General features: G+C 58.8%; 3 protein-coding genes across 5 annotated transcripts in view; 2 read left to right on the plus strand and 1 right to left on the minus strand.

Moving 5' to 3' along the window:
• Positions 1-2845, plus strand: part of STX1A (syntaxin 1A) — a gene marked incomplete at both ends in the record, with an annotated part of 24752 nt that extends 21907 nt beyond the window's left edge. The window contains 3 exons of the mRNA XM_080356868.1: positions 202-336; positions 1921-2031; positions 2768-2845. Of these exons, the coding sequence (XP_080212994.1) occupies positions 202-336; positions 1921-2031; positions 2768-2845 (324 nt within the window). The remainder of the gene's footprint in view (positions 1-201; positions 337-1920; positions 2032-2767) is intronic.
• BUD23 (BUD23 rRNA methyltransferase and ribosome maturation factor) overlaps positions 1-11992 on the minus strand; it is a 14372-nt gene extending 2380 nt beyond the window's left edge. The window contains exons 1-12 of one of the 2 annotated variants that reach the window (XR_013923075.1): positions 11921-11992; positions 11795-11832; positions 11508-11603; positions 11241-11323; positions 11047-11143; positions 10127-10223; positions 9265-9315; positions 8610-8695; positions 8352-8397; positions 7998-8059; positions 6828-6917; positions 6354-6689 (exon numbers count right to left, since the gene is read on the minus strand). Coding sequence is in view for 1 of the 2 variants with exons in the window: in XM_080356800.1 (XP_080212926.1) it covers positions 6635-6689; positions 6828-6917; positions 7998-8059; positions 8352-8397; positions 8610-8695; positions 9265-9315; positions 10127-10223; positions 11047-11143; positions 11241-11323; positions 11508-11603; positions 11795-11832; positions 11921-11968 (849 nt within the window). In the remaining variant the exon portion in view is untranslated. Of the gene's footprint in view, positions 1-5283; positions 6690-6827; positions 6918-7997; positions 8060-8351; positions 8398-8609; positions 8696-9264; positions 9316-10126; positions 10224-11046; positions 11144-11240; positions 11324-11507; positions 11604-11794; positions 11833-11920 lie in introns of those variants that run through there. The other variant, XM_080356800.1, reaches the window with a different exon arrangement.
• A 28-nt stretch (positions 11993-12020) lies between these two features.
• On the plus strand, positions 12021-14028 carry DNAJC30 (DnaJ heat shock protein family (Hsp40) member C30). 2 transcript variants are annotated; one of them, XM_080356801.1, is made up of 2 exons: positions 12021-13166; positions 13474-14028. In XM_080356801.1, the coding sequence occupies exon 1, from the start codon at positions 12060-12062 to the stop codon at positions 12678-12680; it is 621 nt and encodes a 206-aa protein (XP_080212927.1). In that variant the 5' UTR covers positions 12021-12059; the 3' UTR covers positions 12681-13166; positions 13474-14028. The 2 variants fall into 2 exon arrangements, with proteins under 2 accessions (XP_080212927.1, XP_080212928.1); XM_080356802.1 differs by having other exon boundaries at positions 12021-12877; positions 12956-14028.
• Positions 14029-14729: the final 701 nt, after the last annotated feature.

The following is a 14729-nucleotide window of genomic DNA, read 5'->3' on the forward strand; positions in this document are numbered from 1 at the left end:
ACCAGGTCCAAGCCCAGCATGGCCAAAAGCTGAGCCAGCCCCCTCATCCCGGGGAGCCTGGCTGGTGGATGTGCTGCTATGGTGGCCCCAGGACAGGAGTGGTGAGCGTAGCCCACACGGGAGGTGGGACCTCTCTTGGTGCCCCTGGTCCTGGCACCTGAGCTGAGCCCAGTGCTCCGTGACCCTGTCTTCCTGCAGATCATTATGGATTCAAACATCACTAAGCAGGCACTGAATGAGATTGAAACACGACACAGTGAGATCATCAAACTGGAGAACAGCATCCGAGAGCTGCATGACATGTTCATGGACATGGCCATGCTGGTGGAGAGCCAGGTACGGAGCTTACCTGGGGAGGGCTGGAGGGGTACGGGGCTGCTGGCAGTCCCTGCCTGGTGGGTGCAGAGGGGAAAAAACCTGCATCTGGGACTGATGTGGCTCCCACTGAAGCTCAGCTCGGCCCCCCAGGGCCAGAGCCGCTTCCCCTGTGCCCCAGCACTGGGGTCTGCTGCGTGCTGGGGTTGAAGGGCATTGGAGGAGGGCAGCGGGTGGCTGCCATGCGGGTGGAGAGTCCTCCATGTGCCCCAGAGCACCGGGCCCTGCTGGGTGAGCTCGGGGTGCTGCTGGCCTCGGTGGTCCTGTCAGGCCACCCCTGGGTGTGCCACCAGCCCATGGTGCTTGGCCCTTCAACCCGGCACATGCTGTGGTGTCTCTGCTCACCCCCCTTCTTGCCCGCCATGCTGCCGCGGCCCGAGGAGACGCCAGTGGAAGGTAAAGCCCCGCCGAGCCCCTGCCCATGCTGCATGCTCCGCTCTGCATGGCTGCACCCTGCATGGCTGCATCTCTCGCATGAACCCGGCAGCCTGGGTGCCCTCTGCTGTCTGCCGTGCAAGATTTGTAGCTCCCTGCCCCACTCTAAAGGCTGGGCCATGCCAACCCCCTGCCTTGTCCTGCGGGGTGGGGGGCTCTGGGCTGCTGGCACCGGGAGCAGAGGGTGCCAGGCTGGCAGCGGTGCTGGCAGCTGCCTGTGCTGCCCCAGGCATGGCACAGGTGGGAAGGAGAAGCAGCAGCTTTAGGCAAGGCAGGCAGGCTGACATGGCACAGGCACAGGACAGGGGCAGCAGGGAGCCTGGGAGGGGGAGTTGGGGGTGCATGTCTGGACTTAAAGCTTGTCCTCCCTGTGCTTTCCGGCATTAAGCTGAGAAATGAGCGTTGTGGAGCTGCGGGCCATGACTCCCCAAGCCCAGATTCCCTCTGTGCCATGTAGTGGGGCACTGGGCTTTGAGCCTCTCCAACCCCTACAACCCTCTTGGTCACATGAGCTGCCAGACTCTGCAGCTGCTGCAGAACCTGGCTGCTGCCCTGTGCACTCAGGAGGGGGCCAAGCAAGGCTGGCACGCTGGGGAGCTTGCCCTAGGCTGTGCCCCACATTCCCAGCCCACCCCTGAAACTGGGGGGCGCAGAGGGACAGGAGCCTTGCCAGCCCAGCTCCAGGACCCTCCACCCTGGGCAGGGTGCTTGTGCAGATCAGAGTGGCCATCCCTGCATGTGCGCGGCTTTGTGAGCATCCCACCTGGTGCTGTCCTCGCTTCCCCACCATGCCGCCTGTTTCCGCAGTGTGCAGCGCACTGTCAGCGTGGATCTTGTTGTGGCTTTGATGTCACCTGAGAGATCAGACAGGACAGCCACTGGGCCAGGACCAGGCTGGGGAATCCCCTTGATGGGATGTGCACACAGGTCCCAACCCCCTGGTCCAGAGCTCCCGCCCCAGAGCACCCTGAGGCACCTGCTGCCTACAGGTACCTGACAGTCCCTCTCTCTTCGTCACAGGGCCGCTGGGCAGGGTGACACCCGCACAGTGCTGGGGCGCAGGAAGGAGCTCACGTCCGGGCTTGCGTGGGCCCTGTCCCCGCTCTGCAGGGAGAGATGATTGACCGTATCGAGTACAATGTGGAGCACTCTGTGGACTACGTGGAGCGGGCTGTGTCTGACACCAAAAAAGCGGTGAAGTACCAGAGCAAAGCCAGACGGGTGAGTCACAGCACTGGCCAGGGCCCATCTTTCCCTGCCCACACCTCCATCCCAGGGGCAGGACCCTGCCTGGCGCCCCTGCCTGCCCCCACTGCCCTGTGGGGCAGACAGCTGTGAGAACCCCAGTCTGGCTGGGCTGCAGGAGCTCTGCAGATCCCCAGCCCAGCCCTGTTCACGCAGAGTCACAGAGCAGATCACACAGGTGGGTCCAGGCGGTTTGAATGTCTCAGAGCAGGAGACTCCACACCCGCTCTGGGCAGCCTGGGCCAGGCTCTGGCACCTCCCAGCAAACAAGTTTCTGCTCATGTTCACATGGAGCCTCCTGTGTTTCAGTCTGTGCCCATTGCCCCTCACCCTGGCGTTGGGCACCATGAACAGAGTCTGGTCCATCCTCTGACACCCACCCTGGAGATATTTAAAAGCATAAACAAGATCCCCGGAGAAAAAGCATGGTGCAGCTCTGACCACGTGTGGTGCCAGCTGCCTGTCCTGGTCCCTACTCTGGGTCTCGTGGCAGATCAAGGACCCCGGGGCCACCAGCCCAGCACGCTGGGGTGCCCATCCCTGCCCCAGAGCTGCTGGAGCCCCTCTGGCTCCCCCAGTGCTGCTCAGACCCCACCACGGGCAAAGGAGAACAGGGCAGATGGCAGCTCCTTGCTCAGGGCCAGCCTGTCCCGCAGCACTCACTCCTGCCCCTCTCCCCTCTCTCCTTGCTGGTGCTGGGACACCCGAGCAGAAGAAGATCATGATCATCATCTGCTGCGTGATCCTGGGTATCGTCATTGCCTCCACCTTCGGCGGCATTTTCGGCTAGACTCACCCCCACGGGACAGTTTGTGTGCAATGGATGAAGCCGCGCCTGCCATGGGGCCGCAGCCACGCCGGAGTGACCCATGCAGCCCCGGAGCCTCCCAGCAGCATTTCAGTTTCTAATGCATGGTTGTTTGTGATGCTGTGTGTGCGGTGCGGTGCATCTGTGTGGAGGGAGCACCGGCCCCGGGGTGCAGGCGGGGTGCAGGCAGGGTGCAGGGGACAGTGATGGGCGCAAGGGGAACCCTTAGTGGGGGGACCCAAGCCCCCATCACTGTTCCAGCCTGGGTGGCTGGTGGGGACAGAGGTGCCCATGGGCGCTGTTGCTCCTCCTGGGCTGGGCAGGCTGGGGTGGCCACAGCCAAGGATGAGGAGGGACCAACAAAGAGTGTTCAGGGTCCTTGGGAGCACAGTCCCCAGTCAATCTCCCCCAGCATCCCCATCACCTCCAGCCAGAGCTCTCACGTCTGTCAGCCACATCTGTGCTTGCAAACACCTTTCCTTGGGCTGCTTCTCCTGCGGGGCCCTTCCCCAGGGGTGCACTCTGCCAGGTCCCTGTCTGTCCTGCGGCCATGCCCAGCTGTAAGACCTCGCCCCAGTGTGGGTGCCAGAGGCTGGATGTGCCGCTGCTGGTGGCGGGTGCCTGATGGAGCAGTGTGGGATGAGGAGCTGCTGCTTTGGGGCAACCATGGTGGCTTGGGCATGGGGACCGGCCATGTGGTGACCTGTGCTACACCCTGGTGCTGGTCTGATGGGGCAGGAGAGTATAGGGACTTTCAGGCCAGCGTGTTTCACTGGCCGCTCACTCTGCACCCAAGCATCATTGGTCTGTTCTCAGCCCCAAGACATGGTAGCCCTGCCTCCTGCTGTCCCCAGGCATGGGCTGTGCTCCCTGCAGGCCCTGACAGCGCTCAGCCGGGAGCGGGGCTGCCTCCGGCCCCACTTCTCCACACAGGCACCTGTGGGTGGGGGCTGGAGGCAGTTGGGCTTTCTCCTGTTGTGGTCCCAGGAGCAGCCCTGGTTGCACCCACGGCCCTGCAAGCGAGAGCAGCAGCCTTTGTCCATCTCCTCCTCCTCCTCTGTGCTACCAGCCCCTGAGCAGGGCAGCGCCTGACTGACGCTTCCAGCTCTCTGCCACCTTTTGGCACCTGCCTGCCCCGTCACCTCCTCCTGGCACAGCACCCTTCTGCCTGCTTGCCCTCTGAGCCATCCAGCGAGGCACCCACTCTTGGGGAGATGGTGCCCTGTGCCCTCCACCACACCAGCCACATGGGTGCAGCCCCTGTGGGGTGGCCTGAGCCTGCTGCCAGCTTGGAGGGACCCAGTATTGCTACTGTCCCTCTTCCTCAGGCTGGGGGGCAGGGCTCTGCCCACACATTCCTTGGGAGCCTCCAGGGCTCCAGCTCACCTGTGCACATGCCAAAGTGCTAGAGGAGCCCAAAGCAAGGCAGGCACCTGAGGCCAAGCTCACAGCCACCCACTGGGACAGGGGCTGGACACAAGCCCAGATGCTGGAAGCAGAAAAAGGGCACCTGATGGCACCTGGTAGCATGTCACCTCCCTGCTCCAACTGGGGTGAGGACAGCAGCTCCACCCTGCGCTCCCCTGGCTGGGGGCTGCAGTGTGGCTGCTGATGCTGACCCATGCGTGGTGCCCATGGCTGCAGGGGTAGAGGAGGTGGCTGGAGCCAGGACATGGTGCTGCCTTCCCCAGGTGCAGCCCTGCCCTGTGGCCACCCCAACATGGCTCCTTCCGTGCCCCAGGTCCCACCATCCAGCCTCTGGGCACATTAAGCTGCCCCAAGGAAGCATGTCCAGCTGGGGTCCTCTGCCCAGCCCAAGCCACCAGTGGGTGCTGGGCCACGAGAAAACCGAAGACCAGAGCCCCCTTCTTCCACAGTCCCACCACCAACATGAGCTCCAGCACCGCAGCCTGTGTGTACAGAAAGGCTGGGGGCACCAGGACCCCCACAAGCAGGGGCAGCTCTGGAGCCCCGCTCCAGTAGGCCAGGAGACACACAGGCAGGGTCTTGGCTCTGTGAGGATGTGTCTGGCTACAGGAAAGGGACCTGGAGGAGACACCAGCTGCTCCTGCCCCTGTGCAGCTACCTGCCCCACAGCACGCTCTGCTCTGCCGAGCCAGTGAGCACCAGGCCTCCTCCTCCAGGAAGCAATAACGCTGCTGGGGGCGCTGCTCCAAGGCAGGCAGGCAAAACACGCTCCTCTCAGGCTCCTGCCCTGCAGCGATGCCCACTGCAAGCACAAGGTGACTTTTTTTTTCTTCCAAGCAGCTGCTTTTGTGGCACAAGCTCAACCGCCATCAGGGCTGTGGCCCACCCCTGTCAAAGGCACGAGGCCAAGAACAGCACTGGGGGAGTCCTGGCACTTGCTCCTTCCTTGTTGGTCCCACCACCACCAGCAGCCCCCAGCAGCAGGAGCTGGATGGGGCCACAGCTGAGCGTTCTGCTGGGATCCTGCGGGTGGTGGTGGCCCCAGGCTCCGGCACAAGGGAGGCAGAGGAGCAGGCTGCCCTCGCCGCCCCGCACGCAGGCTCACACTGTCCTCGCTGTGAGGGGAGGGTGTTTTGGTGCAATAATTACCCCTGCACTATGGGAAGCCCCGTTCGGTTCCTTTTTACCTACCCCATTGTTGCATGTACAGACCAAATCACCAACAGTGTGGTTGTGCTTTGGGAAGACATTTCACTTTTTCTTTCCAGCCCTCAACCTCAGACCGCTTGTCCTTTGGGTTTCACCACCTCTGTTCCAAGTGCCACCTGCCCTCCCAGCGCCGGGAGCGTGGTGATGCAGTATTCCACCAACAGTGTGGGGCACGCACAGCTTGCACTCGAACTGGGGATTGGTTTTTCTTTTTTTTTTTTTTTTTGTAATTAATGTACTTGAAGGCTTTCCGAGCCCCTGTGGAGTTGTACTGTTGCTGTACTGTGAGCTAAGTGTCCTTGTTTTCTGTGTGGATCTTGACCCTGGCTTGCTCTGTCTCACTGGGCTGGATGACACTGTATGTTGCCTCTTTTCTCCTCCCCCCTTTCCCTCCCTGCTAGCCTCCCTTTCTTCTCCCAAAGCTTTGGGGTGCAAAACAGCTTCCCATTTTGTGGAATTTTTATGTAGAATAAACATTTGTAACTGTAAAGCTCTGGCTGGCACTCCTCTGTTTCAGGGGATGGGAACAGGTGATGAGGAGCAAGGGCAGGGGTGTGGACAATGTGAGCACTGTGGGAGCATTAAATCACACCGGGGGGCCTCAAGCAAAGCACCCACAGAAGCAATCACCACAGGAATAACACTTCTTCCGGGAGGAAGATCTGTCCTCAGAGGACACGCACCTTTATCCTGCCTGACTCCCTGCCTGGGGGTGGAGGGGATACTGGAAAGGAGCTGGGTGCTCTGTTCCCACCTCAGCACCCCCTGCACTGATGGCAGGACACAGGAGACCAGCAACACGTCTGACCCGGTGACTGTTTAGTGAGGAGACTGGATATAAGTTCGGGCTCACCTGGAGCTCCAGCTGGCTCACTGCACTCTCAGGCAGATAATCAATGGCACTGCAGACACCAAGTGGTCGGAGCACTGTCTGCTGCTCCACCTTCACCAGGAAAACAGGGCTGGCAGCTTTGCAGTTGGCTGTTGGGCAGCACCTGAGCCAGTTTACAACACCAAAAGCCAGCGTGACCTGTCCCAGCAAGTCCCAGGCTTGGGCTGTGCATCTGTGCCATCCACAGGAGGCACTGAGGGGACCAACACACCATCTTCCATGCCAGCAGTGTCCAGAGCAATTCAGAAGCGAGGGCGGCGCTTTCGACCAGTATATTTCGTGTCTGCTCGCACTTCCCTGTGAACAAAAGCAGAAAGCATCTGAGTACAACCCACGGGTCATTCTGGGAGGGGAAAGGAAGCGGGTTTGTGGCAGGAGTTTGAAGAAGTGACAGCAGCCAGACGAGCACAATTGGCAGGACCCAGCTGAACTTACTTGCCCTGTCGCCGTCTACGCTCTTTCTTCTCAAGGATCCAGTCCCGGCTTTTCTTCACAGACTTGCCTTTGGCGTTTCTGAACCGTGTCCTACAGAGGAAGCACACAGAAGCTGGAAGAACTGAGGTGCATGGTCAGAGTTTTCTGCCATGGAGGATTGTCACCCAAAACTGGGCATACCCTCTGCCTCCTAAAACCAGCGAGGACCCCTGGGACTGAAAGAGGTTCAGCCAGCACTGAGGCAGGTGGCCAGATAGTCCAGCTCCAGATGCATGGGGGGAGGAGGCTGCTTCCAGTCCCAGCTCTGAGCTGAGGGACACCCACCCTCCATGGACTGCAGCAGGGCAGTGTTCCCTAGGCCACGCCTGACACACTAGTGGCACGCTGGGCTCTGGGATCTCAGTGGAATACGTGCTCAAGCACAACCACCCTCCCCCTGCATGCTCTGCTCTGAACAAAGCAGCCAAAACCTCTGGCTTCCTAAAAAGTTGCCAGTTCTGCTACTGCCCTCCAAAACCACACATACCCTGGACTAAATGAGGAGAGAACAGCAGTGTAAGAGGCAGGAAAACATGGCAGCCACAAGCTCCTGGCAGCCATGACGATTTCCCTCTGGTTTTTGTTCTCTGTCTCTCCCACTGGCTGCAAGAGGGGCTCCTGCTTGCACCACTACCATGGAAGTAGACCAGGCCAGCAGCAGAAGAAACCCCCCAAACTAAGCAAAGAATTTGACAGCAGAAGAAAGGGAACACCAGGCTTCAGGCACAGCAGCCTGCCTCTCTAACTAAAACAGCCACACATAGTACCACCAGCACTGTAAACGTTCCTCCTCCCATCACCACCGGCCTACACTACAGCACGGAGCTGGAGAGCCCAGCACCGGACAGAATGCACACCTCAAACTGCTCAGCTGCAGTTCTCGGGTAAGCGCCAACAACAGCCCCACGATGCCACAGCAAAAACCTCCAGACTAACCCATTCCATTCCTGGTGCCTGAGGCCCTTTGATAAGATCAAGCAGTGCCCAACGGGGCTGCCAAGGGTCCTCCCAGTCCACTCTCTTCAGTCCCTTCTCACATGGCAGCGCTGTGGTCCTGAGCAAAACCCAGCTCTTACACCCTCCACACCACCTGCCTGGGGAGAAACTGCAGCTTCACCCCCTACACGATACCTCTCATTGGTGAACTTTGCCTGGTGCATCTCTTCTCCATCAGCACACTCAGTACCAAGGCCCTAAAAAACAAAATTAAGAAGTTTCACTCTTCTCCAGAGCAGACAGAGCTAACAGTCATGCCACCTAAATAAAGGGGAAGCCAGGGCTCTGCAAAGGGAAGGAGTGGAGCAGGAAAAATCTGGTCTTCCCGAAACTGTAGCAAAGAAACCAGATCTCAGGGAGAGGAGGGGTTGGTGAGACTGAGAGCAAATGTATAAATGAAGTCACATCTGCATGCAAAGAGCTGCTGGGCTCCCACTCTTGTCCACACCTCTTCCACAGTCAACTCTGCTGCCTCACAGAGCTCCTCACCTTTGGTAACGTGCCAGATGTCCCAACAAAGAGACAAAGGAAGAACCTGAAAGAACAAGAACAAGGAAGGTGAAGCTGGGATTCAGCCTTTGATTCCCAAACCCTAAGCAAGACTGAGATTGTTGATAACAGTCAGATCTAAGCTGTAACTTCTCTCCAGGACTGTATCAGGGGAGACAGAACAGCTTGGTAAGAAAAATCACTGCAAAACCCAGACCTCAACCCAAACACACGCATAGTCAGAGACACAGGACTCACTTCTTGGCTTTGGCGCTGTTGGGGTAATCTACCACCATTCCCCCAGTAAAACCAGCTCTCATGGCTTGGGCCGTGATGAGCTCCAGCTGGAAAAAAAAAGCACATGCCGGAGTTATTTAGCAGTCAGCCACCAGCGACCCCCATGAGACTTGTGGGCTCAGCCATAGCTAACTGTGTGTGCCAAAGTGCGGTCCTTCCTCCTCCTGTTCAACTCTGTTCAGCTCACCGAGCTCCCAGCTCTGCAGTGCCATTCTGACACCCCTCTGCTGCCTTTATTGGGTTCTCCCTGCCCATCTGCCTAGCCTGGGCTAATTGAGGCAGCAGAGTCTCTAGGAGAGGGATACTTGGCTGGATTTTCCAGCCCTGGCGTTACGGTGCTGAGGACTACAGGCCAGTTTTCAAACCAGTCACATGGGAAAAATCTATGACAGCAGATTCAGATGGCATCCTGACAACTTCTTTGATTTTAAAGCTCAGCCCAAGACAACCTGTGAAGCAAAAGAAATTACATAGGGCATTCTCATACATTTTTGGGGGGGGCCTCTTGAAGAACTTTACAGATGGAGAAACACAATGCATTCACAGCGCTCAAGAGCATAGGACTGCTCTGCCTGGCTCTGTCTGTACCTCCTCCCCACTGACTGATGTCCTGTACCTGTTCTGAGTTCTCGGGATACAGTTGCAGGACAGCTCGGGATCCTCGGGCCTACAGGAAATAAATTTAGTCACAAACATCTCTCAGTGCAGGCAGCCCCTCCAGTAAGCCAATTCCTCACCAAGACACTGGTGCCCACCTCCCCAAAGCCTCCAGGGAAACTCTCCCAGAAGAGCTGCTCAGAGTGCAGAGCCAGCTCCCCCACAGCACAGCAAGTGCCCCTCACGACAAGACCTTGAGGTGCTGAAGCAAGTTCAGAGCTGGTGAGGGGCTGGAGCACAAGTGTGATGGAGCGGCTGAGGGACCTGGGGGTTCAGCTGGAGAACAGGAGCTGAGGGGAGACCTTCTGATCTCTGACCTGCCTGAAAGGAGCTTGGAGCCAGGGGGGTCGGGCTCTGCTCCCCAGGAACAAGCGCCAGGAGCAGAGGAAACGGCCTCAAGTTGCGCCAGGGGAGGGTGAGGTTGGATCTGGGGAACAATTTCTTCCCCAAAGGGCTGTGGGGCATTGGAACAGGCTGCCCAGGGCAGTGCTGGAGTCACCATCCCTGGAGGGTTGGACAGACGGACATGAGGTTCTCAGGACATGGGGCAGTGCCAGGGGTGGGTTATGGTTGGACTTGCTGATCTTGAGGGTCTTTCCCAACCAAAATGATTCTGTGATTCAAGGCCCAGGGGTAACAGCAGGGATCACGGGAGCAGAAGACACCATGCAGGCAGGCGAGGAGAGAGGGCTGGGTGCTCCTGCCAGTCCACTGGTCCAGAGCAACATTTACTTACAATACTTAAAATATCTTGGTAAAATGTACCAGCGAGGATGTAAAAGTAGGCAGAGGTCTACTGACTGGGAGAGCACAACACTTACCAAGGCCGTATAAAGAGTTGAGAAGAATTGATAAAGGCGTTTTGGAGGGCTGTGGGATTTCTTATCAGCATTACAGAGCCACTGTACTGCAGAAATACTGAGAAAGAAAACAAGACCCCCAGAATAATGAGCCATCAATTATTTTGCAGAGCTCGTCACCTCTCCCTGAGCTTACTTCCAGCACTAAGCATGTGTGAGGCTTCAAGGAAACCATTTAATTTTCTCCATGTAGCTTCACCTTCTGTTTTGCAGTTACACAGCGCCCCCCAGACACTCACTATGTCAAAACCCTACAAGGCACAGTAGTTATTCAAGCACAAAACAATCACCAAGCATTCCCTTTAGGCCAGGTGCTCGAACAATTCAAATGCTCAGCTGTGGCCCCTGCATGGCTGTGTGGTTTTTGCCAATGAGCAACCCCAAACAGAGTGTTTGGATCAGCAATGGACAGTCCCTGCTCCTTCCCAGCACCTGAGGTATCCGTGAAGAAGAAAAGTGTTTCTGTCCCCTTCACCTATCCCTGCCTCCTCAAAACCAACCATCAAACCTTGAATCCAGGGCCTGACCTTGCAGCTGAGCAATGGTACACACATATTTTCTGGTTTCCCCCATGGAGCAGGTCTCAAGCCTCCTGGCAATATCCCCAGACTTTTTTAATTTACTTCAATAAACTTCCTAGTTCACCAGCAGAAAAAACAGACAAGTGTCAGTTGGGAAACAACTGCTGGAAGCTGCCTCTACTATCCAGAATCTCAGCAGTTTGTCCCAGAGAGGTGGAGTCAAGTTGCGTGGAGCAAAAGAGTGACTGATAAGGACAGTCATGCTCATCTGGTTATGTTCTGTACATGGATCGTGTGTACTGTACAGACAATGCAGCCATATGGACTATCAAAAGAACTTGCTTATGTACACAGACTCACCTGATACAGCCATCAAACATGCCAGGCCTGAAGGGAATGCCCTGACCCACATCTGCAAGCAGAAGATCTCCTTCCACCTCCCTCTCCACAGCCACATCTGCACAGAAAAAAGCACAGCTCAGGCAACCGGCTCCCATGTTTGGGAACCACACGGGAGGTGAGGTGAGGATGGCAAGGGAGGAGGAACTACTCACCCAGCATGGCAGGGCTGATGTCCATGCCAATCCAGTAGTGACCCTCTTCAGAGATGTAATCGCCGCTCAGCCCAGAGCCACAGCTGGACAGAGGAAGGGGGAAAAGCACAAGGATCATGGACTCGGTCGGAGGCCACAAAGGTGCAGCCGCCCGCTCCTCTTGTTCACCCGCACAGAGAGACGCTGGAGTCGCGGGCCCCGGACGCCCCTCGGCCACCCCCGGCTAACGCCCCACGTGCCGGGACACCGCGCAGGGCCCCCGCTCACCCCACATCCAGCAGGAGGCACGGCCGGTCCCCGGGAAGTCCCAGCAGCTCCACAGCCCGCTCCGACATCTGCGACTGGATCTGCACCACCCGGGAGCTGCAAGGCACGCACAGGCCGGGCAGATAGCGGCGGGCCCCCAGGGCAGGATTTCACCCCCCTCTCCCCTGCCCCGCCCGGCAGGACCGGCCCCCCTCCTCCCCCCGCCGTCCGCCCCGTGACCGGCCCCCCGGCACCGCCGCCTCACGACAGGCCCGCCCAGCAGCTCCGCCGCGACCGCGCGGCCGTACTTCTGAGTGTACTTCCGCGCCTCGGCCTCATTGTAGAACTGCAACGAGAAGGACACGGCGGCAGTGAGGCCGCGGCCGCCCGGTTCCGTCCACCGGCTCCGTCCCTGCCCCCGTTTCCCCGCTCACCAGCTCGGGCGGGCCCCGGTGCTCGGGCCGGCTGCCGCTGCCCGCCATGCCGCCGCGTGACGTCACTGCCCTGCGCCGCCTGCGGAGGCGCCGTCGCGGCCAAGATGGCGGCGCGCAGGCGCTGAGGCCGCGCCGCCCGATGGAGCCGGCAGCGCTCGGCCGCCTCCGGCGCCTCCTGCCCGCCCGCTGCGCCCCGCGGCCCGGCCGGGCCCTGGCGTCGTCCCGCGGCGGGCAGACGGGTGGCGGCGGCGGAACAAACCTGTACGAGGTGCTGGGGGTGGCGGCCACGGCGACGGCGGCGCAGATCAAGACCGCGTACTACGAGCAGTCGTTCCGTTACCACCCCGACCGCAACGCCGGCAGCGCTGCCGCCGCCGCCCGCTTCGCCGCCGTTAGCGAGGCCTACCAGGTGCTGGGCAGCGCCGCCCTGCGCCGCAAGTACGACCGCGGGCTCCTCAGCTCCGAGGACCTGCGCGGCGCCCCCCAGCCCTCGGGCCGCCCACCCGCGCCCGCCCCGCCGCCCCCCCGCCCCCCCGCCGCCCGCCGGGGCTCCGTCCCGCCGCCCTTCGACTTCGACGCCTTCTACCGGGCGCACTACGGGGAGCAGCTGGAGCGGGAGCAGCTGCTGCGGATGAGGAGGGAGCAGCTGCGGCTCCGCCGGGAGGAGGCTGCGGCCCAGGGGCACTTCAGGCTGCTCTCTGACCTCTCCGTGGGGCTCTTCTTCGTCCTGAGCTTCGCCATCATCTACGGCCTCAAGTGACAGCAGGTCACGGCGGAGCTGGGCAGCCACCGGGGCGCCCACCCAGCTCCACTGCTGCAGTGGGAGGGAGTGTCACCAGTGGGCATGGCAGCTGGCTGGGGGGTGTCCCCTGTACCTACACAGTTGGCAGGTGCTGTGTTGGTGTCTGCTGCTCAGGCTGTGACGTTTTCCCCCTGCTGGTGTGACCTTCAGACACGGTATGTGACCAGCAAGTACCGTGAGTAGGCTCTGCTCCGTGGTCTGTGACCTGACCCCTTTGCCTGTGTGACCTTCAGACACTGAGCGCATCTGGCAGACGTGGTTGTGATGGGACCTCCACAACTGTGACCTGCAGACCGTGTGTGACCGCTGGATGCCACGGGTGGGCTCTGCTCTGCAGGCTGTGATGTGCCCCGCCGCCCGTGTGACCTTGCTGATGTGACATAGGGGCTCAACAAGCAATGTGCCCTCTGTGCCAATACGGCCTGCAGACACAGTGCCTGACAGGTAAATGCTGTTCATGGACTCTGCTTTGTGGACTGTGACCTGTCCCCTCCAGCTGTTTGACCTTGGCAGTACCCACGTGCCTCTTCTGAGCCTCAGCAGAGATTAAATGTCTGTCAGTGGTGGTTGCGTGCTGTGTGGGTTCATGGAGGGTGCTCTCACTGCTGCTGAGTTATGGCTCTCTGTGGTTTTCTGATAATCGAAGACCTGTCACCTCTGCGCTGTCACACCTGTTGTTACCACATCTTTGGGGAATTCTATGAGTGTTGATCTCCAAACTGCATCATTGCCCTTGTCTGTCCCTGTTCAGGGCTTCCTTCGCTGTGTGGTGAGTATGGGAGTCTTGGCTTCAGCAGCCTAGAAGAGTGAAACCTGGGCCCATGCCAGCTTGTGTCCTGGTCAGCGTGAACCATCGCCTGGAGGTGCTGCCCAAAACACTTCTGTGTTTAGAACAGCCTGTCCTGTCTAGGGCTGGCCAGGAACTTCGCACAAGACCATCCCGCCCAGGCCTTGGTGCCTGGGAGCAGTGCACTTCTGAGCACTGAGTGTTTTACACGTGTCTAAGCATCATTTGCACATAAAGAGTATTTACCTATTTAAGTGTTCTTAGAACTAAAGATTGTGTTTCTCAGAGCTTTTGTCTTTGCTTGGGTGAAGGTTTCACCCGTGCTGTGCTGGTACTACATGGAGTGAGTGGAGCTTTGTGGTAGTGAACGCTGAGTGTGCCAAAGACTCTGTTATTTTGCACCAGGTTTGCTGGGCCTGGCTGGCAGTGGTCTGCACAGGCGCCAAGCCCTCGCCTCTCACTGCAGTGGGCCTGGGTTCTGTTTTCTTCCAACATAAAAACATTAAAAGCGAATGCCCCATGTTTTCCAGCTGCATAGTTGTGTGATGCTGAACTGAGCCTCGGGCAATAGCGTGGCAGGGAATGTAATGTCCACTGGTAGGGGGTGTTAGCTGAGCTTTCTGCCTTGTCTGGAAAGCATGGTACTACTTCCAGCTGCAGACTGCAGAGACTGCTGCATGTTTGAAGCGAATTCAGCCCAAAGGTGGGGAGAGCGAGCTTTCCAGGATCCTCTCTAGTTGTCAGTCCACCCCTCTGTGTGGAATTATAGTGCTGAAATGTCAGCAGGAGCTCGGCATTCACGAGCATTAGTTACAGAGTGAAAGTCTCTGGAGTTGTGGCTCTGTGTCACATGCTGCTGCATTTTGATGCTATAAACCAAGTCACCTGAAAGCCCAGAGGCAGCTTCTCTAGCAGAATTTGGCAGGAAATGTTCTCTTTCACACTGCAAAAGCTAGAGGCATCCACGGGAAGTGGTGGGTAGTAAGGAGCAACCTTCCAGTTCCTGATGTCAAGTGCTTGCAGGTTTATTAGATGCCCTGCCAAACACAAGGTGTCCTCTGGACCGATATTTCTGAACTGTCTGTGGTGCTGAGGCCTGGGCTGTGGGTTGTGTCCACAGGTTGGCTCTGTACCCAGCCCTGAGCTCAGCTTCCTGGTCTGGTGCAGTGCAGATTGGAGCAGGAGAACCAGGCTCATTGGTGTGCCCCTGCATCGCTCTG

The sequence above is a fragment of the Nesoenas mayeri genome, assembly GCF_963082525.1.
Source record: "Nesoenas mayeri genome assembly, chromosome: 20".
Lineage (NCBI taxonomy): Eukaryota > Metazoa > Chordata > Aves > Columbiformes > Columbidae > Nesoenas > Nesoenas mayeri.

Coding starts and splice junctions, on each gene's coding strand:
- DNAJC30 (XM_080356801.1), top strand. CDS start 12,060: ATGGAGCCGGCAGCGCTCGGCCGCCTCCGGCGCCTCCTGCCCGCCCGC.